This window comes from Nanorana parkeri, unplaced genomic scaffold (genome assembly GCF_000935625.1).
Source record: "Nanorana parkeri isolate BGI_ZX_2015 unplaced genomic scaffold, ASM93562v1 scaffold458, whole genome shotgun sequence".
Classification (NCBI taxonomy): Eukaryota; Metazoa; Chordata; class Amphibia; order Anura; family Dicroglossidae; genus Nanorana; species Nanorana parkeri.
The window spans coordinates 659,155-684,328 of NW_017306726.1; the positions used below are offsets into that span (position 1 = coordinate 659,155).

At 40.6% G+C, this 25,174-nt stretch overlaps 1 protein-coding gene across 1 annotated transcript in view; it reads right to left on the reverse strand.

Moving 5' to 3' along the window:
• The window catches only part of MAD1L1 (MAD1 mitotic arrest deficient like 1), a 685,198-nt gene that overhangs the window by 162,897 nt on the left and 497,127 nt on the right, over positions 1–25,174 (reverse strand). Inside the window, exon 17 of the mRNA XM_018560488.1 lies at positions 9,680–9,870. Within this exon, the coding sequence (XP_018415990.1) occupies positions 9,680–9,870 (191 nt within the window). The remainder of the gene's footprint in view (positions 1–9,679; positions 9,871–25,174) is intronic.

Below are 25,174 nucleotides of genomic sequence, written 5' to 3' on the forward strand. Positions count from 1 at the left end.
ATTACTTCTGTATACTTCTCTTACAATAAGGATAGCATTTGGGCTGAACATCTAAAGTATTACTTGACCCAGCCATAGTAGCACAGGAATACTGCCAGCACAACAAGTCTCGTCTATTAAGGGTTTTAGATTCTGCAGAATCACACAATTTGCAATCAACCTATGCTTGCACCTAAACCTGCAAGGTTTGCAACAGCAACTCTGACTTTTGCTACCATGTTAAAAAAGAAACCTGCCACATTACACACACAGCTGCACATTACACCAGACAGCTGAATTACAGAAAGGCTGCTTGCTAAACCACTGCTGGCTCCACACATCAGGCATCCCTAGGTGTCTAGACATAAGATTTGGTTTTCTCTATTATGCCCCCAGACACCCCAAATCCCTGTGTCATTTTTCATTGTTGAGCACCTGCTATCATTACTTGCTACTGCTATGTCTTAGGCCACTGTGGATCCCCAACACAATATTGAGAGATAGGAGACTTAAGCTGGCCATACAACTATAGATTATCTGCAGATTTCCTAGGGTCAGATGGAAAAAGTGCAACAGATTACTCCATCTATGCTAAACTGTGTGTTTGCAGGAATCTCCCACTTTGCCAAGCTTCAGTATGTTGCTAGTCGGCCACGCTGGCTCTCAAAGTACCTGAACAATGCCTGCATCCAATAAGATTGTTCAGGTAATTTGAGAGCCAGCGGGGCCGACTAGCAAGATACTGAAGCTTGGCCTAGTAAGAGATTCCTCCCTCCACACAGTTTAGCATAGATGGAGGAATCTTTTGCACTTTTTCCATCTGACCATAGAAAATCTGCAGATAATCTATAGTTGTATGGCCAGCTTTAGGATGTAGATGGATTGGCCATAACCAAGGTTTAGGTAATTGTGTCAAGCTCTTGACCCAGGAAGCTTGGTTGATAGACTGCCAGACAGCATACATATCCTTGACCTTTGCTGCAGTACAAAGTGTTAGTGAACACAACACAATCACACCCCAAGCCTGCATCACAGATTGAAAAACATTGATGTAGACGACAAGAATACTTATTTCTTTATTTTTCCTGTTTTCTCCCAATATACAACTTTTACTTCAAACTCTTCCACCTTATAAGAAAACAAACAGTCTCGAGTTTAAACCTTCTAACCTACAGGCAAATGAAATATAAAGTGCTTTAAAAAATACATTACATAAAAAAGCAGACGTGATATTGGAAGAAAGCAGGCAATAACTCACTGAGTATTCTTCAGCAGAGTTATTTATGTCTGCTTTTTTTTTTCCTGTTGTTTTATCCTAGAGTTTGTCAATTTCAACTGAAAAGGTGGTGTTATTGAGTGGATGTGAGTTAGTCTCTGCATGTGTCATGCTGCATGGTTTATCAGTGACTTTATTAGACAAATTTTCTCAAAGGGCAGAGTTTGCTGCTTTACGGCTCCAACTCATTCCTTCCCTGCCGTGAAAGGTTCAAAAGCAAACTCATAAAAGCTGCAGAGAGTGATTTTGAATTTTGACAGCATTTCCAGTGAATCAAACTTCAACTCTGTAGATCGAAAGTTATTTGGAAAGAGTGAGAAAAGCAAGACAAATAACAGGATTCAATAAGCCGGTGAGCTGGGAGATCGCTTGAAAAGTTGGCAAGGAATATAGTGGGAAGAAAGACTTTCTTTTTAGCAGAGATTGGTTCATGACAATTAGTGGATAACACACCATTTTTCTAGACTAAGTTAACCTGTAGAGTAGTTACGGGTAATTGAGCAACAAATAAAAAATAGGGGAATGAAATAGGCAAACAATATAGTTCATACCTGTGTTAGAAAATACCTGAAGCAGAATAAAGGATGATTTAGAATTCAAGACCCCCTCTATACACTTGGGATTCAGGGTGGCCAGCTCTGTAATTTTACAATTACTAAATCCCCGTTTACACCTGAGCGCCACCGAATGTAGAGCCAAAGGAAATCTCACCGCTCCAATTCCTTAGCCACCATCAGGACTCCCCAGGTGCTGGTCCAATAGGTGCGTCTCCAACTTAGAATGCAGCAGTATACGAACAGACCACACTATAGTATAAAGCTACAAATGCCAGCACTGCACACCCCCAACCAACTACAATCTCTGGATAGTGCGGTCTGTTCGTATACTGCTAAGCGCCACCGAACACATACTTGTTAATGGCACCCCAAACACAGCCGAGCAAACCAGCTTTTTCACCCCACGCGTCAATGGGGATGCACGACAAACAAAGGCCCGCAGATGCGCAGGGACGTGTGTCACCACGATGCAATGGTGTAAACAGGGACTATGGCCTGAGGATGCTGCAGGCCAGATGCTAGTAAACCAGAACTTATACTGTGTCCAGTTTTTCTTTTATGGTTACACACATTTGCAGTTTAGTTTCCTTTTTAGGGAAGTTTTTAGGGAAGAAATAAAAGAGGCCGTCAATGTTGACCTCTCCCTGGATTCAGTGCTCAGAGTCACTGACCCAGAACGGGTACGCAGATAAGGATTTTTGACTGTTCTCAGACTTCCTTATCTGCATACTTGTTCCTGGTCAGTGTTTTAGGAAGTTTTTAAACTAGAGTCAACCATAAAAGGCAAGCAAACAGCATTTGAAAAACAATGTTATATATTGTTTCATATATTGTTTTCATATTTGTTTAATGATTGGAGTCCTTTAAATTTCCCACAACAATTTCATAGGACATATTTGCCTTTTTATTGCCCAATTCCAGGTTGCTGCCCCCCACACACTTTACTTACAAACAGTTTTCTTCATGGATCCAGAATGCTGTAGTTACTGGCAGTGTTCTCCTGTAAACCCAGGAAGCCTTGAAGACATATCCACAGGAAGTGGCTCCTTGATGTCAGGGACTAACAGGAAGTGAGCTTAAAAGAGATCTAAAGCCAAACCTTTTTGGGGATTTAGTCCTATTTTGGGTCACATGAATACATTTACTAATGTATTCCTGTGACCCAAAGTCAGCATCTAGTGGGCTACTGCCCGCTAATTCCTGAAACCCATGCAGCAGCCAGGAAATATCCCAACAATATTGTCGGGATCCAGTCAGCTACCTGATTGACAGTTGGCTCTGCCTCTCCAGAGCTAGCTGTGCCCGTCCCCTCCTGCCTGTCCCTCTAATGAGCGCTGGAAGTACAGAGAGGGAAGGGGGGAATCCCTGGGACAGTCCAACAATCTCCGGGACTACATGACAGTCACCGCTCTCTGCAAGGAGAAGACCGTGAGCTGAGCGACCAGCAGTTCATGATTGCTAAGCTCTAGATCTGTAGAGCTGGTATAGGACACCAGCAGTGTCACACACCGATTCCAAGTAATGGGAAAAGTAAATTTTACTCTCCCAATACTTCTCCTTTAATGACACTGCTCTTCATTTAGCCTAGAAGAGGACTGATGCTAGATCGCAGAGTAGCAAGTCTCCAGGGGCAGTGCCAGAAATAGTACATTGTACTGGTGCAGAGCAATTAATTCTTACACTTTTTCCTAAGCTGAAGTTGGGCATTAAATTTACGTAAATTTTAAACACACAGAAGAGATAAACACAATGATTTACTAAAAAAAAAAAAAAAGTCAGAATGAGTGTGAGTGGTTTAGTAACAATTTCCACACAATCTCTTCCTATAAAAATAAACGTAGTCTCAGAGAAATAAATTCACTGATTCAGATATTGCAGAGCACAAAGACACAAAGGGTCACAGCTATGTACCCTCCCTCAAATGTATCCACCCTTTACAGAAGATGTATCCCAAAAAAAATTGTTACATAGTATTTAAGGTTGAATAAAGACACAGCTATGTACCCTCCCTCAAATGTAGCCACCCTTTACAGAAGATGTATCCCAAAAAACATAGTTACATAGTATTTAAGGTTGAATAAAGACATAAGTCCATCAAGTCCAACCTATTGCGTGTATGCATTTATCTTTGAGCAGGTGTGTGCGTGTATGTGAGTACTATCAAGAGTAGATGTTTGTTCATTGCAAACAGCTGAAAGTTTGTTAATTTTGCCACCAATAATCCTGATTTGCAATGGGAGTTGACTAATTTTGATTACAACTGTTATCACAGCCATAGATGGAGTAGCAGGGAAGTGAAAAGGCATAAGCTACCTTTTGCTGGCTGAATATAATTTATTGTGCAAGCTTCTGGGATTACTTATTATTGAGTATGGAGAGATTATTCTCTAAAACTTGCACAACAAAATATATTCAGTTAGCCAACGAGACAGAAGACAGAGAAAGCAAAAGAGGAACATTGCTTATACGGTGACATTATCTAACATGGGTGCTTTTAGCTGCTTCCTTCCTAACAAGCAAGAATTGATAACAGCACAGCCAGCTAATTTATCAGATTTTCCACTGAACAAAAAGGAGTTTAAATATTTAACCACAGTCTTTATAGAGAACCATGTGATATACAACAGTGCTCTTAAATAAAAAGGAATGGAATAATAACGCATTGAAAAGACTCAGGGGATTATTACAAACAGGGAGGGATGTATTGCACCTAATAAGCAATACCCACAAAATAAAAATAAAAATAAAATTAATTTAGAGTTGGACCCACCATAAAAAAAAAAGCACAGAACCTTCCACAAAGAAAATATGTTACCCCTAAATTACACTAATGATAGCTGAATGTATAGTTACTTCGATATCACCTACATACATCACACACTGTTTCTCCCTCAATCATCAACCAACAAAAACCAAAAAATAAATCTTGCCTATACATACTTATATGAAGAGATATGCAAAGTTTCTATGGGGAAATTATATTTTAACCAGTATCTCTGAGGGTAAAATATTAAAATATTGTATAATAAAGTACCACCTTTAAAGGTTTTCATAGAAAGTACACAATACTGCATTAATCTCAATAGCTCGGCTGGTATGAATAGATCTCATAAGAGGGCCATACCTCTGCATTGTAATTTTAGTATAGGAATAGCCAGGTGAAGATATGGACCTCCTGTGACATCTGTGCAAAGCAGTGGAGCTGTGTTGCGCTTGGGCAAAATCAAATTGCAGCACAATCAAAGTGGTTGAAAAACAAAAAGTAAAACAAATACATGAATAGAAAATGAGAAGCATTCATCCTGCTTATGTGCCTCATGGCACAGATGTATGTACAATGTTTCAAAAATTAAACTGTACAAACTGGTTCGGATATATGAACAGCAACCCTTCAGAAAGTTCAAAATTCTCCATTTTATGACGGCTACAAACGACACAATACAAATACTTGTAGCAACTACAGGGCACAACAAGTGACTGAGTGACAGAGGATTATAAGGTACCTATATATTTGGCATACTTTCTCCATTAAACTGACAAAATAAAACAGACAGACAGAATGAAACAGACAGAAATGAACAGAACAGTGAAAACAAGCACAGCTTGTGTTAAATAAAATATACTATGAAGAGGATGGATTGAAGTGGAATAGTTGAAACTTCCTTTTGTAGTCTGTTTTAGCTAATAAACTGCAGAATCCACCAAATTATAAAGATGAACACATTTTGTTAGGCATGCATGGCTTCAAAGTGAACCTGTGGCCAGGCCATATAAAGTCAAGTATGACTGACTTCTGTAGCTGCAGATACTGTAGGACAATCCATTCTTAACATTCAAAAGCAGAAGAACTAAAGTCATTCAAGTGTGATGTCTTAGTAGCTCAGCTCACCTTTCTCCCTCATCTGTATTTACATCAGAGAGTATAAGACAAGCGTGATGCTGAGTAACCAATGGGATTAAGGGAGAAGAGTGAGCGGAGTTGGCTTATACTGAGACTTTGGATCTTCTGCTGTGAAATTTGAGGATGATTATCCACAGTGTCAGCAGCTGCAGAGATCAGTGACGGTTTGCTTTAAAACGTATTTACTTTTTAAGAATATCCAATTTTTTAAAAATAGCCTGACCTTGGTTCACATTATGGTGGTCTTAAAATCAAGTTTATACAATTATATTGTAGGCTGTCTTTTGACATCTCTGTACTGCCCTGGCCTTTACGTAGATGTCAAAAGACAACTGACAATAATTTGTAAAACTGTAGTATGTAGAGATTTGTATATTAGCCACTAGAAACAGGGTAGACTCCACATAACTGTATAATAACTGTTAAGATAAGATGAAATCTAATAATAATTGATGCATTATCTATCATTTTACTGTCTGGGGCTAAACAAAGCAAGAACTGTCTACGAATTGTACGGTCTGCATGTGCTGTTTGAACACAGCAAAGAGAACAAGCACAGCTTGACTGGAACATAATACTATGAAGACGCGGTATTAAAGTGGAGGCTGTTAGAACATCATTTTGTAGTCAGTCTCACCCACTGGATTATAGAAGCCTGCAGAGAGGAAAGCTTTACACTTGTATGTTAAGAATTCATGGTTTTAAGGTGCGCTGAACATCACACATCTCCTGTGTTACACACCAGAAGGTCAAAAAATACACGGTTTGCAAGTGACAAAGTTCTTGTCTGCAGTCAGCTCTCATTTCCCATTTGCTCACTAAGAGCCGAGTCTTCACGCTGTACTGACTGCTAGGCTGGATCATATGTAAACAATGTGAATAAAACACAAATCATTGTAGCCTGACTGGTGTTAATCACCAAGTTTACTTTAGGCTTTCTTTTTATGCCACTATGACCTTCAGACACTGGCTAGCGGTTCTGATTCTATAGCCAATTTTTCAGGAGTAAATGGCGTGTCGAAAAAATACACGTTACGTGTGTGCCTGAGCGTGCTGGATAGAAATTCCTGGAAATCAGCACAAGGAACGACACAGCATCTCTCTCAGGATGACCCCATACCAAATCGCTGGAGCCTGGCACTGTGCTGTACACTAGATTACAGCAGAGTTTGTGCTTGCTGTTCCTTGGCTTATACTTTACATTTACTGTATGATTAAGCAAGAAATACCTGAAAGCAGAAGATTTCAAAAGGGAACTAAAGGACACTGGTACTTTTAACAAAACCTATTGAATTTCAGACAGAGGTTTATATTCCATCTATATTATGCTTCAAGTAGAATTTGCCTGTCTGGTGGACCGCAAATGGAGCTGAGGGAAGGAAAGACTTGGCCGACCAGCAAAAAAAAAAAAGGTACGTTCACACCAGATGCAGTGCGTTCCGGTCCGATTCTGGCCGGAACGCACTGCATCGCATTGCAGCCGGCTCACTATTATGTGGGGAAGAGGGGGCATGGCGGGCCATTGAAGTGAATGGCACCGTAACCACGCCCTCCGGCTGCAAAGCGATCTCCCACAAAGGGATCGCAAGGCACATTGTGCAAGCACTATTTTGCTGCAAGCACTATTTTGATTGCACTGCACCGGACCGCAGGCCTTGCGATCCGTGCGGGTGATCACATTGCGGCCGGAGGGCATAGCTATGGTGCCATTCACTTCAATGGCCCGCCATGCCCCCTCCTGCCCCACAAAAAAGAGCGGGCCGCAATGCGATGCAGTGCGTTCCGGCCAGAATCGCACTGCATCGGGATGTGAACGTACCCTTAGAGCCCAAATTAACTTTCACTTTAAATTACCTACATACATTCCAGGTGCATTAAATCAGAAGGTATACAAAGTCTTAGGGCAGGTTCACACCATTTTCTGGACCAGATCCGGAACACTGCATTGCGTTTTTTGCCGCGTTTTTACCGTGATTGGAAATTTTGTTTTGCTTACAATGGTCTTACAGGTGCGTTGCAGTGCATTTGTATTTTTGATGTTCCATTTCCAGTGCATTCCAAAATAGGACAAGCAGTATTTTTCTGGTCTGGTCTGGAACGGACTGCGCTGGTGCGAACAGGGGCCAGAAATAGCTTAGGGATACATTAGGATGCATTTTGGGCCCGGAAACAATCTGGTTCTGGTCTGAAGATGATCTGAACATGGTGTGAATGGGCCCCTTAGAGTTTGAGTTTTACAAATAGCAGCCACAGTCTGAGTAGAAAAGCCTTACCCCTGCCAGTACGCAGCAGGGAAGGACCCTTGCTATTCCAGAGGTCTGACATGCCCCCGTGCTGAGTCAGAGCTCTTTAGTCAACAGCATGAGCTTTGTTGAATGCAGAACTATAGGTCTGACTCAGCAGGGGGTGTGTCGGACCTCTGCAAAGAGACCTCTGCTTCCACACACCGAGCAAAGGTCCCACTCTGCAGAATTCTGGCAGGGGGACAGTCTTTCTGGTCAGACTGTGGCTGGTTTACAATGAAATTGAAATGGAAGACATTGAACACTTTTTGCTTTGATTAACTGGAATGTATTTTGCCGATTTAAACTGAAGGCTCAGTTGGGCTTCAAGCAAACTTGTTGGGCTTTAAGCAAACATTTGCCCCTAACATGTTCTTTATCAAACATGGGGCAGCCAGCATTAAAGGGGCAGCCTTTATTATAGCCAAAGGACGCACTGCAGTGGTGTAATGAGAAAAGCTGCAGTGTCTGCATTCCTTTAGGTGTGGATAAGACTTAGAAAGTACTGTATGTCATAATAAATGAAACTCCTATTGCAGGATATGCCTGAAATTAGACTTGAAGATTACTGGTAAAAAAAATGAGCCAATCACATAGGCAGGGAAAGAGATTTCTGGAGATCACAATTGCCTCTCGGCTGCCATATTGCAAAGAAGTAAAGCTTTAATTTTTTGACAGTTTTAAATCATGACGGCAGGTGCAGACTGAAACAGAAAGCATTATACTGTGCAGTTATTTTATATGTTATACAATTATTTTGCCAATTAGGGATTTTTTTTGCTTTAACCCTTTCGCTGCCAAGCCCTCCGGAACATTTTTCAAATCAGCTGGCCAAGCCATTTTTGAATTTTCTGCAATTATAACAGTGTCAAAGTCAGATAAAAGCTCTGTGTTCTTAAATCTTTAACAGACACACCTACATGTACATGCATTTTTTATTCAACAGCACATGTAGAGTAACCAGCAGCAACCACACCAACATAGATCAGTCAGGATAATAAATGCAGATTGGTTGCGTTTAAAATAATAGCAACCTGGCTGACTGAAATAGTGCAAGTGTAGTCAAAGCATACCTAAACCCAAAGACAGACATTTAATATTGCAGTTCAGATGTGGTTGCTGCATTTGTTTTCTTTTCACATTTCCAGCAAGTACAGAAAATACATTGTGTCCTTGCCATATAGTTTCCTTATCACTTTCTGTGAGTTTGCAAGAACAGACAAAGAACCTAACAGTTACTGTGCAAACTACTAGTCCTATCAATCCACCATGTAATAGAGATGAACATAAGACATGTTTGAAGTCCAACCTGTGTATCAATAATGGCTCCTTCCATACAATAGAGAAACGAGTCAAAAAAACACTAAGGGATAGAAAATGTGTTATTTACAGGATTACCAGGTGAAAATGAAGGAGGGAAAAAGCATGAACAAAGAAAACTAATGCAGCCACAAAATATACAGACTGATAAGCTGCAATATATTAATCATTTGCTTTTCGACTTAGATGCACTTTATCTGGGAAATTTCCATCAAAAAGCTAAGTACGCTCTTTAAGGTTATTGTAAACAACTGAATAAAGCAATCAATAAAAACCCACTGCATGAAAAAAGAAAAGAAGAACATTGTCCTAGCTGCAGAGCACCTTGGGAAACAAATGAAAAAGGAAGTTGGCGAAATCATACCTTAAAAATCAGGTTATCATCCTTTTGCTCGGCATACATGGAAGTCAGTCGGTACTGGTTCTCAGTGGTTATATCGATGCGGTACCCGGTCAGCATGTAGCATACAGACCGAAATTCATGGATTTTTTTCTGGAAGACTTCGCGGAGTCGTTGGTTTTTCAGTTCGGCACTCTCGACTTGTTTCTTCAGTTCTGTGCAACAGAGAAACAAAGGCAAAAGACAAATCAGAAAGAAGATAAAAGAAAACACTAGCGAGACATATAAACTGGATGGCAATAACATGTATCTGCCACATTTTGCCAAGCAGGTTTGGTAGTTTTCATGCAATAAAGTAAAGATTTCCTTCTGGATTCCAAAATCCAGCGTTACATCCCCTTTAATTTACCCATCAATGACTTCAACAAGTTACCTTTAAAACATGTATTTCAAGAACCAACAGCAAAAACAATGTATCTTTTGCATGGCCTCCTATAGACTCACCACAGGTGCAAGCATATGTATAGAGACACTAAAACAACTGACTGTGTTAATGATATTTGTTTTCATAAAAACATTTTTCATTATTAGGTGCTAGAATCAGCTCAAGAGACATGATTGCTAAAATAAGGAAAAATACAGCATTTCATATTAAGATACTATCACCAGGACAGACTGGTAAATCTCTGCTTGTTTTTTGGTTTTTTTTTGACAATTTGCAAATCATTTTCATAGCATGAACCCTTGGGTAACAATATGCAAGCTGAAAACAGTAACAAAATAATGATAGCTGAAAACATTACTCATGAAAAAGCTTTATCTCTACAATTTAATGCCTACATGGCTCTATAACGGTTTCCCGGAATCTAGCTGTGCTGGGCTCAGGGAGTCTTTTTTTCTCTAGTAGCGCGTGTATATGTTAGTATGTTCTCCCCTAGCTTGTGAGGGCCTCCTTCAATATCAATATCTCTAGGGTGTTCCTCTATCAATATCTCTATTGTGGGTAAGATTATTAAAACGTTGTCTCCTCTGGGAAAGGCACTGTGATGAACGGTTGTATGTACACTGCATAAAATATGATCAAATATTGGCACTACATAAATACCGTATATACTCGAGTATAAGCCGTCCCGAATATAAGCCGAGCATATTTAAGATTTGTGCCCTTTATTGTACAGGAAGTCCCCGGGTCACGAACAAGATAGGGTCTGTAGGCTTGTAGTTAAGTTGAATTTGTATGTAAATTGGAACAGGTACATTTTTTAAGTGCAACTCCAGCCCAATTTTTTTTATTTAGTCTTGGATAGCATAGGGAAGGGTTAACCCCCCTGAACACATTTGTTCTGCTGTGTGTGCCATTGTTCGGAAGATTTCACCTCACTTTCTGTCCCTGTGACAATTGGATTTGGAAAATTTTGGGTTGCCGTGGAAACAAGGATTGGTGATAAAGCTTCAGCGGAGACCCGTTTTTCCCATGATAACTCTTACAGAGGTAAATTTCCTCTCACTTCCTATTGTTTCAAGGACAGGAAGTGAGATTAAATCTTTCTAATGAGGATACAGACAGCAGAAAAAAAACCTCACAGTGACCCGGAAGAAGAGGCGGGCACCCCTCATCTGCACGTCTAACAAGAGCCAACTTTCTGTAATGTACGTACAGTACTACAAACTAGACCCAAGAAGGCGGGCACTCCTCGTCGGCACGAGCGCACTAGCATTACAACTACTGAAATGCTGTGTGGTACACTTTGGTTGCAGCCTGGGACCCCCTGCTGTACAGTAATAGCCTCTGTTTGTAAGAAGGGGTCGTATGCAAGTTGGATGTTTGTAAACTGTTGGTGCTATATAAATCCTGTATAATAATAACAACTTGGGAACTGCCTGTATTTATTGCATTAAAGAGCGTGCCCAGCCAAATTTTTTTTTTACCCATTCTAGAATGGCGAAGGATTCAAACCTCTTCTGGGTTTTTAGTGCTTCTGGGGCTTTGTTTTAGAGATTTCCCATCATTTATGGCCCATTCCCGCCTATGCATTTTCCTTTAACCCCTTCATGACTGAGCTTGTTTTTGGTTTCTGTTCGTAAATGACTGACACACTTTTGACATTTTTGCTGTGTGATTCTTCCACGTCAGTAATATACTTTCTTACAAAGTGCACCCACACATATTATATATTGTTTTTTAGAGGACAGATAGGGCTATATATTTATATCACATATGTGTGTCTAACGCCTCACTTAGGACAAATACAAATTAAAAAAAGAGGAAAAAACGTAAAAAAAAACTTTTTTTCCCAGTTTTGATTTGTAGTATTTTTTTTTAACAAAACCAGCACAGCTAAAAAAAAATGCAATACATACATTCATTTATTTGTCCCTTATTTTTAATTTTTTTACACTTTTCACTATTTTTTTTAATTTATTTACACTTTTCACTTTTTTTATACTGACAAATTTTATTTATTTAATTATATCAGGCAGTCATTGTGAATTAATCTCACTATTACTGCTTGATAAATTAATACATTTTTTTTTATTATCAGGCTGCTTCAAACTTCAGAACAGCCGATAATAAGTTAGTGACACTGATCCTGCAGCAGTTCAGGATTCAGCTGTCAGTGAATGTTTCAGAAAACTTAAACATTCTACTTTCAAGAATAGATACATTATGTGTCTAATACATAACATTTTGTATCTATTCTTGAAAGTCAAAAGATTAAAAAAAAAAAAAGCCAGTATAGCTTGAGAGAGATATCTCTCGATCTATACGAGCTGTCAGAATGCCGGCAAAAGCCGACATGTGTGTCTGCTTTGCTGTGACTCTCAGACACCCGATATTAAGGTATTGGGTGTCTGAAAAAGGTTAACCCTTTCAGTAATGGATCTCTAGATAGTTAGACATCTATTACTGAAAGGTAACCGCTGATTCTCAGCGGTTAGCAGCCTTCTAGTGCAGCAAATAACTCGTCACGTACAGTGTACGTGACGAGTCATTTGGTCCCTTTGTGGCTGGACGTACAGTGTACGTCTCCCGTCACGAAGGGGTTAATGGGTTTTCCTTTCAAATTAATGAAAACGTACCAAAATGTAACCCAGGATAATGCATCATGACACACATCATTAGAAAGAGTATTGCAACGCAAGTTTTATGTGTTTCCATTGGTTTTAATAAGAAATATATCATGAAGATAACCAGATAGGTATGCCTACATCCTTGTCATGTTACACATGCATTGTGATATGTAGGGTTGCCACCTTTTCTTCATGCCAAACCCGAACACTATAGCGTTTCACAGCAATTTATTTGTAAAGTATACACTATGCATGTATTTTGTAAATAAATGACATTGGAGTTAATCAAAACTTACCAGTATGCCACAGGTCCCCAGATATGCATTCTGTAGATAAGTGTACAAAATATGCCTTTAAATATTATTTGCTTTATCTGTCTCTTTTATTTCCTCCCCATAGTTCAGTTTTTCCTCTGTGTAGATAGATCCACCCTTCTTCATTATATTCTAGTTTTCATCTAAGCCACATGTCCTTTGCTGAGTGGATCACATTATGATCTTTTGACCTATCCTATGTTCGCTGTTGTTAGCTCCACAATATGGATTAAACTTCTCAACGATCTTCACGGTATCCTATGTACTGAGTCAATTGTCAGCCAACTCACTGAGATTGGAGTTATTGCTACCTCATCACAACTGTAAGTTACAGAGATCACACTTTCAATAGTTACTGGAGAGGCAGAACAACCCTTCTTTCCTAGTGACAATGGTTTCACCAGACAAAAAGTGAGAGAAATTCTCACAATGACAATACTGGGTATTGCTAGCAACTGCTATTATGACACTGGAGCTAGAATGTGGCTTGGGGAAAAAAATGTCAGCTTCCATCTAAAGCTCCTAACAGATTAGTCAGCGAGGCCACACTAGCCACAGAGTAGTAATACTGCACCTATTCAGCTGAAAGCAGAAGTAAACTGCTGTTTTAAAGAACACCAACAAGCAGGCTTTTTATGACACAAGAGACTCTTTATGTTTCTTCGGTCAGAAATGCTTCTCCCTGCCTGTAAGAATATATTTTTTCAAAGTATACACTGTAATTCCAGTAAACATGCGCTGCAGTTATGTCATCATGACCTGGCAAATCAAAATGGATGAAGACTCCAAATTACAAACAGAACCAGGCGGAGATAAAAGCACCAGAAACGAGGGAGACATTCACATTGTTGCAGAAGGACATTCCTTGATTCATCTTAAAAGTCTAATTTGAAGGCTGCTGTAAAAATGATGACTGTAAAACATTACTGGGGAAGAAAGATGTAACAAATACTTCCACATAACAAGCGTTCTAAATCAAAGAGATCACCATGCATGCCTGGCGTTTCTTCACAAGCTACCCAGCAAACTAGAGATCAGAATACATTTTTGAGCCGCAGTTTATTCATGTGATTATAAGCTGGTAAAAAAAAGACAGGGCAGATGTAATGAACAGTCTTTCTATGGGTAGCAAACAGCTATACAACCAGACTGCATTCATAAGCCAAACACCCAATGAGCTTTTATAGATAAGTACAATGGTATCCACACTTGGCTCACCCAAAACACTTAACAGTAATACCAAAGGAGATGTTAGCTATATCTTGGGGGAAAGAATAGCAATGGCTATCGGCAGTGACTGTATAAACAAACATGTGACATTATATCTTCCTTCACAATCGACCAAGTATATCTGCAGTAACCGTAAGGTAGCGTTTGACAATGTTTGTTGCAAGATTTGGTTGTAAACTCAATCTTTAATGACAGAGAAGTGATCCCAAGCACAAAAAACATCATAGACTATTATGGAATAAGCAATCAGATGTGGGTAAATGGCAGTCCTTAATTGTGCAGGATGCATCTCCAGCAGCAGGTTGTCTTACCTTGTTAAATGGGCAAAGAAGCCCATATAGTATAATGTCTCTAATGAAGAGGAGATATACCCTAGATCAGGGGTCTCAAACCTCCGGCCCTCCAGCTGTGGTGGAACTACAAATCCCATGAGGCATTGCAAGATTCTCAAAGCCACAGACATGACTCCCGCAGAGAGATGCATCATGGGATTTGTAGTTTCACCACAGCTGGAGGGCCGGAGGTTTGAGAGCCTTGCCCTAGATGTTTGCACACAAAGAAAACTTACTGCAAGCTCATGGGGCTTCAGTTTCCAACACATTTGCCATATGTGGTTGAGCACAGGGCCAAGACCAAAGGTGAGGTGGGGAATTAACGCCCCTATGGAAACGGTAAAAGTTAAGGGGAGCAATGGGGGAAAAAAAAAGAGGGGAGAAGGGAGAGGTTGCTGCCAGATTTTTGTAAACATTTCCAATGTCTGTGATTACCATTAGGGATCATTTACACTCATTTAATGCACATATTCCGGCACGCTAAATTGCATGTGCCATGGTACCTCATAATAATTACATGGTCTTCTCTCATCTCAGTGCTGCGGTGCAGCACATTTTAAAAAAAGTACAACATATCTGTTTCTTTCTGCATTTAATGTTTTGAGAAGCCCACAGAAGTCAATAGTAATGCATCAAAACACATGTAACATGAGATTTGATTAATTGGCAACCGATATTAAAAAGCCTCGGACAATTAACCCTGCCTACTCCAAATACGAATTTAAAAGTCACACTGGAAACACGAACAAAGCATGTCCACAGACAAAGGAAACGCACAATGACACCGTACCTGCTTAATGGGCCCTTAAACATCATTAGAAAGAATACAAAATATCACCAAGGCTTAGAGGAACTCGGGGGACATAAAAAGAGCTCCTGCATACATGGAAGTAAGAAACACTAAATCCATTGGGTCAACACTAGATTAATTCCTGTAAAATATTGGAAACTGCAGGGAATGTTAACGGGCAGATTGTAGTCGGGTGACTGAGTAGTACGTTAAACATATAGTGGCTTTAAATCAATAATGGTAAAAAATAAAGCTGAGATTTGCCAACTCAGGTAAAAGCAACAAGTTCACTTTACTCCCCTTTTCCCAGCAGCACATAGTTATGTTTTCTTCCTTCTTCCACTTTGTTCAACTGCTTAGGAGCAGCAGAAGCCACCCTGCGTAAGCTACAATTCGCTCAAATCATAGCTTAAAGGAGAACTATGAGGTGAGTGTTTCTCACTCACCTCATAGTTCTAGCCGACCTGTGACAATGAGACTGTCAACGGTCGGCTCAGTAGATCGGGAGGTGAGCGAACATATACCGGTGTTCGCTCACCTCTCGATCCTGTCACGGCTCTCTGCCGTTACAGGGGAGGGGCTGGATTCCCCCCTCCCCGCCAATGCTGACTGGTGGAACGGATGGGGGAGGGGGTGGGTACAGCTGGCTCTGCCTCTAGATAGGCAGAGGCAGCTGTCACTCACGCAGCTGGGCGGATCTCGACATCGATGTCGGGATCCGTTCCGTCGTCTCAGTATACCGCGAGCTGTAGCTCACGGTATACTGAGCTTAGGGTAACGGGAGGACGCTAGTTTGTGTCCTCCCGTTACACTAAGGAGAACTATGGGGAAAAGCCCGGACCCCATAGTTCTCCTTTAAACAGGGCTCTAGACTCTCCTGGGCCAATCACCATTGCAGTCACATGCCCTTCCATACATACAAGTTCTTCTTCAGTCCCAGCAGCTGAACAGATTGGTGGGGGACCAAAGAAAAAGTAAGCATGTGCTGCTGAATAAGGCACAGGTTTGCTTTAAAACCTGCCAGGTCACTGTAAACGTCGTATTTACTAATCGTATATTAGCTTTTGTTGCTTGATTCTTGTCTAGTGGATACAAAATAATTGCAATGAGCCTTTAGCAAAATAATCTTAGAAACAAATTAAGCATCTACTCAGCTGTTCATTAGCTACAAGGCAAAGAGTCAGTTAATATCCCCCTCTATTATCGGTTTCTTTCTGGATAAAAACAGGATACTTTGTATTATTGAACTGCCACAATACTCTCTCCTAACGGTGAGGAAAAACTGTAATAGGAAAACCGCTGCACCCTGGAGGGACATCAGACTTGTTTTACCGCATGTGGAGGTGCTTGGAAGAAAGACGTTTTCTGGCTTATTACCCTTTTATTCTTGGTTGGAATATTGGTCTGTGACAAGTTTACTTTAAAACTGCAAGGATGTTCTGGCCCCAGCTTCACCCTTTGTAAAGTCACTGACCTGGAACAAAAATGCAGGCAATACAGTCTGAAAAGCTTGCCTCTTTAAGAACAATTTAACAATGACCACTTTAAAACTGTCTAGCCTCACAGGTGCACTTTAGATACAAGCTTGGTCTTTGCCGGCAACACAGTATTTAATTTCCTGCAGTTCATGCAGCAAGTCAACATACCTGCCTTCCTTTCACTCGCCCATACTTGGTACAGCCACTGGAATAGAAGACACGATACCCTGGTAAGCTCCAAGTCATGACCCTCTCTCTGCCATGACAGTGCTGGGTGACTGAGCATCCAATCGCTAAGCTCCACCATTGTCACGTGGGAGGAAAAGGAGCAGGTCACATGCTGCCCCATGCTCAGAAGTATCTAGTGTATTTATTTTCTCCCATTGGCTGAGCAGAGAGGCAGGAAAGCAAAGTGAAGGCGAGTATAAGATGCTGGTGGGGCCAGCACAGATTTTCTTCAAACCAGCAATTCTGCCAATATGTATGCAAAAAGAATTAACTGGCATGATAAATCTAGGTCATAATCATAAAAAAGCAAGCTTGGGTGCTAGGGAGATGTAAGCAGGTTCATCTCTTTGACCTACTACAAAGATAGTAAGAATGGACAGATCATTTTCAATACAACAGGAAAACCTTTCGAAGTGAACCTGCCATGCACATAGGTTAGTGTTATCAGAAAATACATTAAAAGGCATTCTGATAACGGACACCCCGTCTTAAATATGGCTGGTTTCACAGATGTGGAACACTAGCAAGCAGCAAAGGTAGAAGCTACCTTTGAGGGTAACAATGTAAGTTACAAACTTGACTCGAGAAAGAAATGGCAAGCTCCTGCTTAAAATAGTGCCTGCAATCTTGCTATACGATACAAATAAACTTATGACATATACCATTTCTAACCACTTAGGCTGAAATCTGCTTAACTGTTCGCTGTTTTTTTTTTGTTGTCTTCGTTTCATTAGCTACAGTCCAAGTCAATTCCACGTGCAATCTAATATATCCAAGTATAATTAAGAATGCTTCACAGACATGGAAATTAAATGTTCATTAGAGAGAGTGTGGTATTCATATGTCACTTAACCTCCAATCCCGCCATACAATGGGCAGGAAATCATTGACATTTGAGAGATATTTATTAGCCTTTGTGGAAGGGGAAAGGGCTCTCATTTAAGCTCTTTAAATATACAGGTGTAGGGAGCTGGATTTTCTGCTCCTAGCAAAAAGCCTTTAAAAGTGTAGAAAGCAGAGATTAGGAACCAGACAATGGGCAAGTGATTGCAAGGGCCTTATTTTATCAGGACTTATTACTTTCAGCCCAGTACTTTAAATGTGTAAAACAAAACCGCAGAGGAAAAAAAAATGTATAACGTGCTCTTGGTGAGGGTCCCTTGTAAAAAAAAAAAAATAATAGGCAAAATGTTTCTGTATATTATTATCTATGCTTATTCTACATTAGGGATACATCAATACCGAGTATTTGGGTGAGTACTCATCCTAGCCCAAATGCCCCGATACCGGAACTTACGGTCAGAGGGAGATTTCCTCTGACCGGCAATGCCGCAAGGTAACATGGAGGCAGCTTCCCATCCAATCAGGAAGCCGGGTGGCAAGTAAAGACTCGCCACCCAGCTTCCTGATTGGCCGATAAGCTAGCTTCATGCGGATTGGCTGGGAAGCCGGGTTCCTGGCCAATCAGCACCGATCTGGCCAAACATCATGAAGCCAGCTTCCTGATTGCCTGGGAAGGCGGCTCCATGCTAGCAGAAAAAAACGCTATCGGTGCATCCCTATCCTACTATTAAGAAAAATGTATCTTATGTGTGTAGATCCTCAAATCATCTCTGAATTGGTGCTGACACTGTCCTTCCTTCTGGAGGGTGGCTACTTTTGTTCCCCGTGGTCCGTGTGTGTGTGTTGCAAAGTAGTCACCGCTCCTAGCTTGCTCCCATGATGGAATTCAATCTCACATTTAATTTACTAATTTGTATTGAGATTGCAGTCCATCATGGGAGTGAGCTTGGAGAGGTGGCTTCCTCCAGAAGGAAGGACAGTGTCAGCACAAATTCAGAGATGCTACAGCCGAGTGATACAGTACATAAATAAGATACATTTTTGTTCATAGTTAAGGTACTTGAATGTATTTTTAAGATTTAACTTCTGGGTTTAGTGTCACTATAAAGATAAAGAAATACATGTAAATGTTTAGAAATAAGATATAAAAGAAGACTTTTAAAAGGTTTTTTTTTTTTTTTCTCTCCAGCCATATTATCCAGGTTTAGGTATAATTGTGACTTATGGCAACTGTCCCCTGGTCCTTAAAATAGGCCAGATAAGGAGTATGATCAGGAGGGGGCTATGACCTTGGAAGCCAATGCACTTATATAGAGGCCTGGCCACAGGCTGTCACATTCTTTTTAATATCAATGTAAGTTAAGGCAGCAACACACACATGATGACCTTAGTGGGTGCCTAGGGGTCTACGAAACCCAGAGATCTAGATTCCACCCTGCAGTAAGCACTAAATGACCTCAGCTGATTAATCTTTTCTGTTTCAATGAGCTAATGAGAAAAAACCAGTGGCAGAACTAAGATACCAAAGACCACTTGTCATAAAAATAGAATCAACCTTGTTTGTTTACAAACAATGATCCTCCTTGGAGGATCCTGTTATGTACTCATTAGCGCTCCCGGAATTGTGATTTTTGCCTGGCTACATGAACACCTACCTGAGACATGGAGTGCCAATTCACCAGCATCACAGCAAACACAACAGAGTATCAATAAAGACAGAAATGTATATTATTTTTCTCTCACTAAAGCTGGCCATACACCTTACAACCATTGCAAGACTTTTGTCTTGCGATGGTTGTAAGATCTCTCTAAATAAATATATATATTGAATAAACTGAGTGGCCAGTTTATTATGACCACCTGACGTTTGTAGGCAAATTAGCTATAATTTTGCGTTGAAGTCACTAGAATGCCAGACCATTGTAAATAGGGATGCAGGTTGTTTACCACGACAGTAGAAGTGATTTTTTTCTGAAGATATGGGTAAACAATGCAATTTAACAGCCAACGTGGGATGATTGTTGGCGCGAGCCATGGAGCGAGTATCAGCAAAACAGCAGAATTTGTTAAATGTTCAACAGGGGCAATACAGTAAACACCAATTTTCAAACAATGCAGGGGGTCTGGAAACGTTGCCGGCCCTGGGGACCAATAACTGCTCTCACCACCCTTGCCCTAACATACAATGTACCATCATTCCGCAAGACTCCCTGATCGCTCCCGCGAGTCTGCAAATTCTGATTGCTGGAGCAGCTACAAACGAATCAATAAATTTATACGGCTTACTAACTTCCTAGGGACTTTCTACCGCCCATGTTAAACCTGTGTAATCTAAAAACAAGAAACAAGAATTAAAAGCTCGCAGACTGGTAAAAATACAATGGCCGCAATGGAAGAGTAAGTAATATTTCACAGCTGTCACCAACCGGACTCGGTTTAATAGATCTCAAACGGCTAGCCGTACGAAATTGCATTTTTTTTGTAATCAGCGCAGTAGAGCCTCTAAGAGGTAAATATTCTCTCTCCATTACCTGGGGAGCTAAAGCTAAGAAGCGCGTCAGTGGGCAACTAGGGGGGCTATGTATATGAGAGAGCCTGCTGAGCTAGACTCACCTAGTATCCGATAAGAAAATGATTTATCTTAATGCATGAGAAGGGAAGACGTGTCCTCTTACCAGGCACCATACCGGCTACATGCAGCATTTTACAGATCTTTTACATTTTCAGAAATAATGTTCTCTTCTCTGAGATCTTACTGATATATCTGGTGCAAATCGGGTTGTCTTGTTATTCAGGCCTTAAAAACCTCAGTTATACAAAGTAAATATAAGATGAATGCAGTTGGAGCAGAGTTTATTCCTGCAAGTATATTCTATGCAATGTGTATAGCAATCCAGATAGACTATTTATTAAAATAGGGTTTTATTTAAAATAAGGAACCACTAAAATCATTAAAAAATAACCAATTAACATGATTACCTCCTTCACTTAGCACAACAGGGAAATAGGATGCAATAGACTTGCTGATACCAGCACTTACTAAGAAAAATAATACAAAAAATAATGCACCAGTAACACCACTAAAGTGTCATCAACTACAGCAGTGGTAAAGTCTAGTATCCTATGTCAACATGCTTTGGGCTTGTCATGAGAAGGGAAGACGTGTCCTCTTACCAGGCATCATACAGGCTACATGTAGCAATAGTTGATGCTCAGCAAATGGAAGCTGTGTCTAAGTACACTGCAGTTTGATCCCCCTGGATTGATACTTTTTTTTCTTCCTGCTTTTTCTAGGAAGATCCTAATTCTCTGAGTTAGCTGGTCGGGGTGGAGAGGTTGAGACATGGGGAATGTGAAGATGGTCCTACCTTCATACTTTGTTATAATTCCTTTGGTTATGGTTATACATCCACCCCTTCCCAAGTCTGATTTACCTTTATCTATGCTTGGTTGATTGGGGGGGTATTTTGGCATTGCTGATTTCTTTTCTTGTTATATGTATTGAACTTCGTTGGTTTGAAAATGTGGAAAATTTTATAAAAAATGCATTACAGTGGCATAGTGGTTAGCGCTTCTGCATTGCAGCACTGGGGGGTCCCTGGTTCGAATCCTGGCCAGCTCACTATCTGCAATGAGTTTGCATGTTCTCCCTGTGTTTGTGTGGGTTTCCTCCCACACTCTAAAGACATGCTGGAAGGTTAATTGTCTCCTGTCTAAATAGACCCTGTATGTATGCAAGTGTGATAGGGACCTTAGATTGTAAGCTCCATGAGGGCAGGGACTAATGTGAATGAGCAACTATGTCAAGCATTGCATAAATACCTGTATTAAATAAATAATATTGTACACAAAAGTAGGTCAAAAGCAGCCTCTGAACTGTCTCCTCTAAAGTCAATGGAATTTTGCTGTTCTACATTTAATGTGCGTTCCAATGCACATTAAATTCAGGAAAACGATGCCCATCGTCAAAAACCCTAATAAAAAACTGACAAATACACATTTTTGTTACATAAGCCTGCGCAATTATAACAAAGACAAAATGATGTGCGCTTAAACCTAATTGTGACTGTTCTCTTTAAACTGATATTAAACCTTTTTTTTTTTTTGTATATAGGGGAGGCACGGATTGTGTCCAGAACTTCTCTATTTTTTTTTTTTTAATGTTTACATTCCTTGTTTTCTAGTGGGTCCCTGCATCACTGCCTCCTGCACGGGTGACGCCAGCAGCTAAGTGGTTGCTATGGAGGCACCTGTGCATGTGTGTTCCCGCAGTGGCTGTGGCACTGAAGGAAGGCCAGGCCACGCCCCTCCTTTCCACCCAACAGGTTGACTGATGGCAGAAGGAGCCTATGGCTCTTTAGCCCTTAATCTCTTCCCCCGCAACCAGGAAATTCGGGACGGAGGATCGCTTCAGGCACCGGTGGCGGTGACATGCTGCGCTGACAGGTAAGTGTGTGGGGCGGGGGAGTCCAAAAGGTACTGGGCATTTTTACCTTAATGCAGAGAATGCATTAAGGTAAAAAACACCCACACCTTAATACTACTTTAAGGGCACTTTTCAACAACCTGGTCCTGTGTGAAGCAGCTGCTCCTACACAATTACTGTTTCTCTCTAGTGGAGCCTGGGGGTGGCTAATGCACAAGACGCCTGTCAAATCAGCACAAAAAAAAGGCTTCAGGTTATTGGCAAGACAGAGAACTCTTCCTTCTTTTACCAAAGGCTGCAGTGACTAAGGGCTCCTTTAGGTCTCGTTCACGCCTAGGCATATTGCATATGCGCGTCTGTCGCACGTTTTTTTACCGCGATTCGCGGTAAAAAAAGTTGCACGACAAACGCGCGTTTCCGAAGGCTACTTGGCTGTATCCCAATGGAAACGCGCAACAAAACGGCCCAAAGTAGTACCTGTACCTTTTCAGGTGTGGGCCGTTTTGTAGCGCGTTAGGGATGGGCGGAAATACGCAAAGGTGGGAACGAGACCATTGAATACAATGGGATTTATATTTTTGAGCGTTTTGTAGAGCGTTCGTCGAGCGTAGAACGCGCTACAAAACATTCAGGTGTGAACGAGGGCTTAAACCATGACACATGCAATGTTATTTTATGGTATATATTTATTCTGTAATGTATAATTGCATGTGTTCCAGTGCATTTTATTCCCTTTTTTTACTCTATAAAATGCAGTCTGTCTTTATTTTCAGTGGACACCAAACTAGGGCATTGTTGCCAACGTGTCTCACTGAAAGCAAAGGTATTTCGACCGACCTTGCATTCTGATTGCGTTGAGCAAAGCAGCCCAGCACTGGTGGTGTGCATGTGCCTACAACTGGAGAAAAGAAAATTAGCACAAATGCAGAATTGTGGCACACAGAGATCATTAATAGTTCTGTGGTCATTTTCTATTCTGCCATTTTAATGGATCAACCCAATAGGAATTAAATTGCTCCAAATAATTTGGCTGGACCTATTAGATTTTACAGGTATAAAGACACAATAAAAAGTTCTGCTTCTAGACACAACTGCAGATGTTCTAAAATGTTTTATGGCCCTCTTAGATACAAATATCACAAGTCTAATAATGATTACAAGGCATTAAACCTGAATCCTTACACTGTCTATGACAATTCACATATTTCATCAGAGGCTATTGTAGAGACAGGTAACCTTTCTGACACACACTTAAAGAGACCCTGTCACCAATGTACAAATTACAGGTAAAAGCACAGAAAAGTAAAGTATTTAAACACTTACTTTCTGTGCTTTTCCTTCTCATCAATTATTTGAATTTACTTGCAACGTGCCACTGAATTTGCTTAGGAAATTTAACTACTCCAGCAAGAGTAAAATCCCTAGCACAGCCTCCTCACACCTGCCACAACAGAGCCGTCTTCTCTTCTGTGAGTATGCTTTCTATTACTTTTCACTAGCTCCTCCACTCTCCCCTCAACTCCATACACATGAGGAATACTAAGGCATGTCACTTGGCTAACAGCTCTGAGTCTGCTTGGGCTGCAGACATCACAACCAAGATTGTGGTGCCCAGGAACAGTCTCTAGCTGTTTGGATATCTATACAAGGAGATGAATGCATGTTATTTACCTTTGTAGGTAAATAACATGCATAAAATATGTTAAAAGCACATATAATCCTAGGGGAAGACTGCTGTTAAAAAAAAAAAAAATCAATTGACTGGTGGAAGGGTTTCTGAGTGGGGGACTTACTGAGTCCCTTAACTGGACACTTGACTGTACGGGGAAGCATTTGCAAAAGATTTAGATGTTGTATGGTACGAATAGGACTGGAAATGACTGCCAGATCAAGTTTGGCTGCTAGGCCCAGGTTAGCTCATGCCCCAGGGCATCCATATTTTTCTTGTGTAAATAGCACAGTGAGCATCCGCTATCCTCCTTGTCTGCCAGAGGCCCATGCTTGGGCTTTGTGTGTAGATTATAGATGAAGCCTTTAATATTATCCTGGCTCTCACCAGCCTATGTAATGAAGCATGCATCAATTTCTTGGAGCACATTTGTAGACCAGATTAAAGACAGAAGGCTCTAGATTAATGGGTTATGTAAATATGAAGTAGTAGCAGATTCATTTTGCAACATGCCACATGTGTACAAAAAGGCCACAGTTTTCCCTCTTAGTTTCCATCCTAGAGTAGTTTAGTTTTTTCATATGGTAAAGGATATCTATGGTCAAAACTAAAAGCAAATATGTATTTCCCTAATGAATTTCCTTAAGTTCTATCCCACACCTAATAACTGTACTGATCTAGAAGTTAGTAAATTTACTTTACCCATCGGATGTACTTTCTCAATGCACTGACACAATTTCACTCAGCCCTGTGCTCATGCACTTGCTTGTGTTATAACTAAGCCTGCTGTCTAAACTACAACCCAGTGTCAGAACAATGTAACATCATCATTGCTTCCTGGTAGCAATGCATGAAGGGATATGTAGTCTTGATAAATCAAGATTGCATCACATCAAGCAGCAGGGAAAGAGACGCAAAGCAGTGTGGAAATCCAGGAAGTTTATGAAAGTGATGGGCAGACAAAAGGCAATGCTCACTACATAAAAAGGATTTTTTCAAGTAAGCTTTGAGTGCATTATCAAAAACAACTCTAGAATGTATTCCTATTACAATGCTGATGCTATAACAGGTTAGTATATACTGGGACTTTAGAGCTCCTGTAATTATGCTCTCAGCTGTACTCTAAAACCTCGCTGG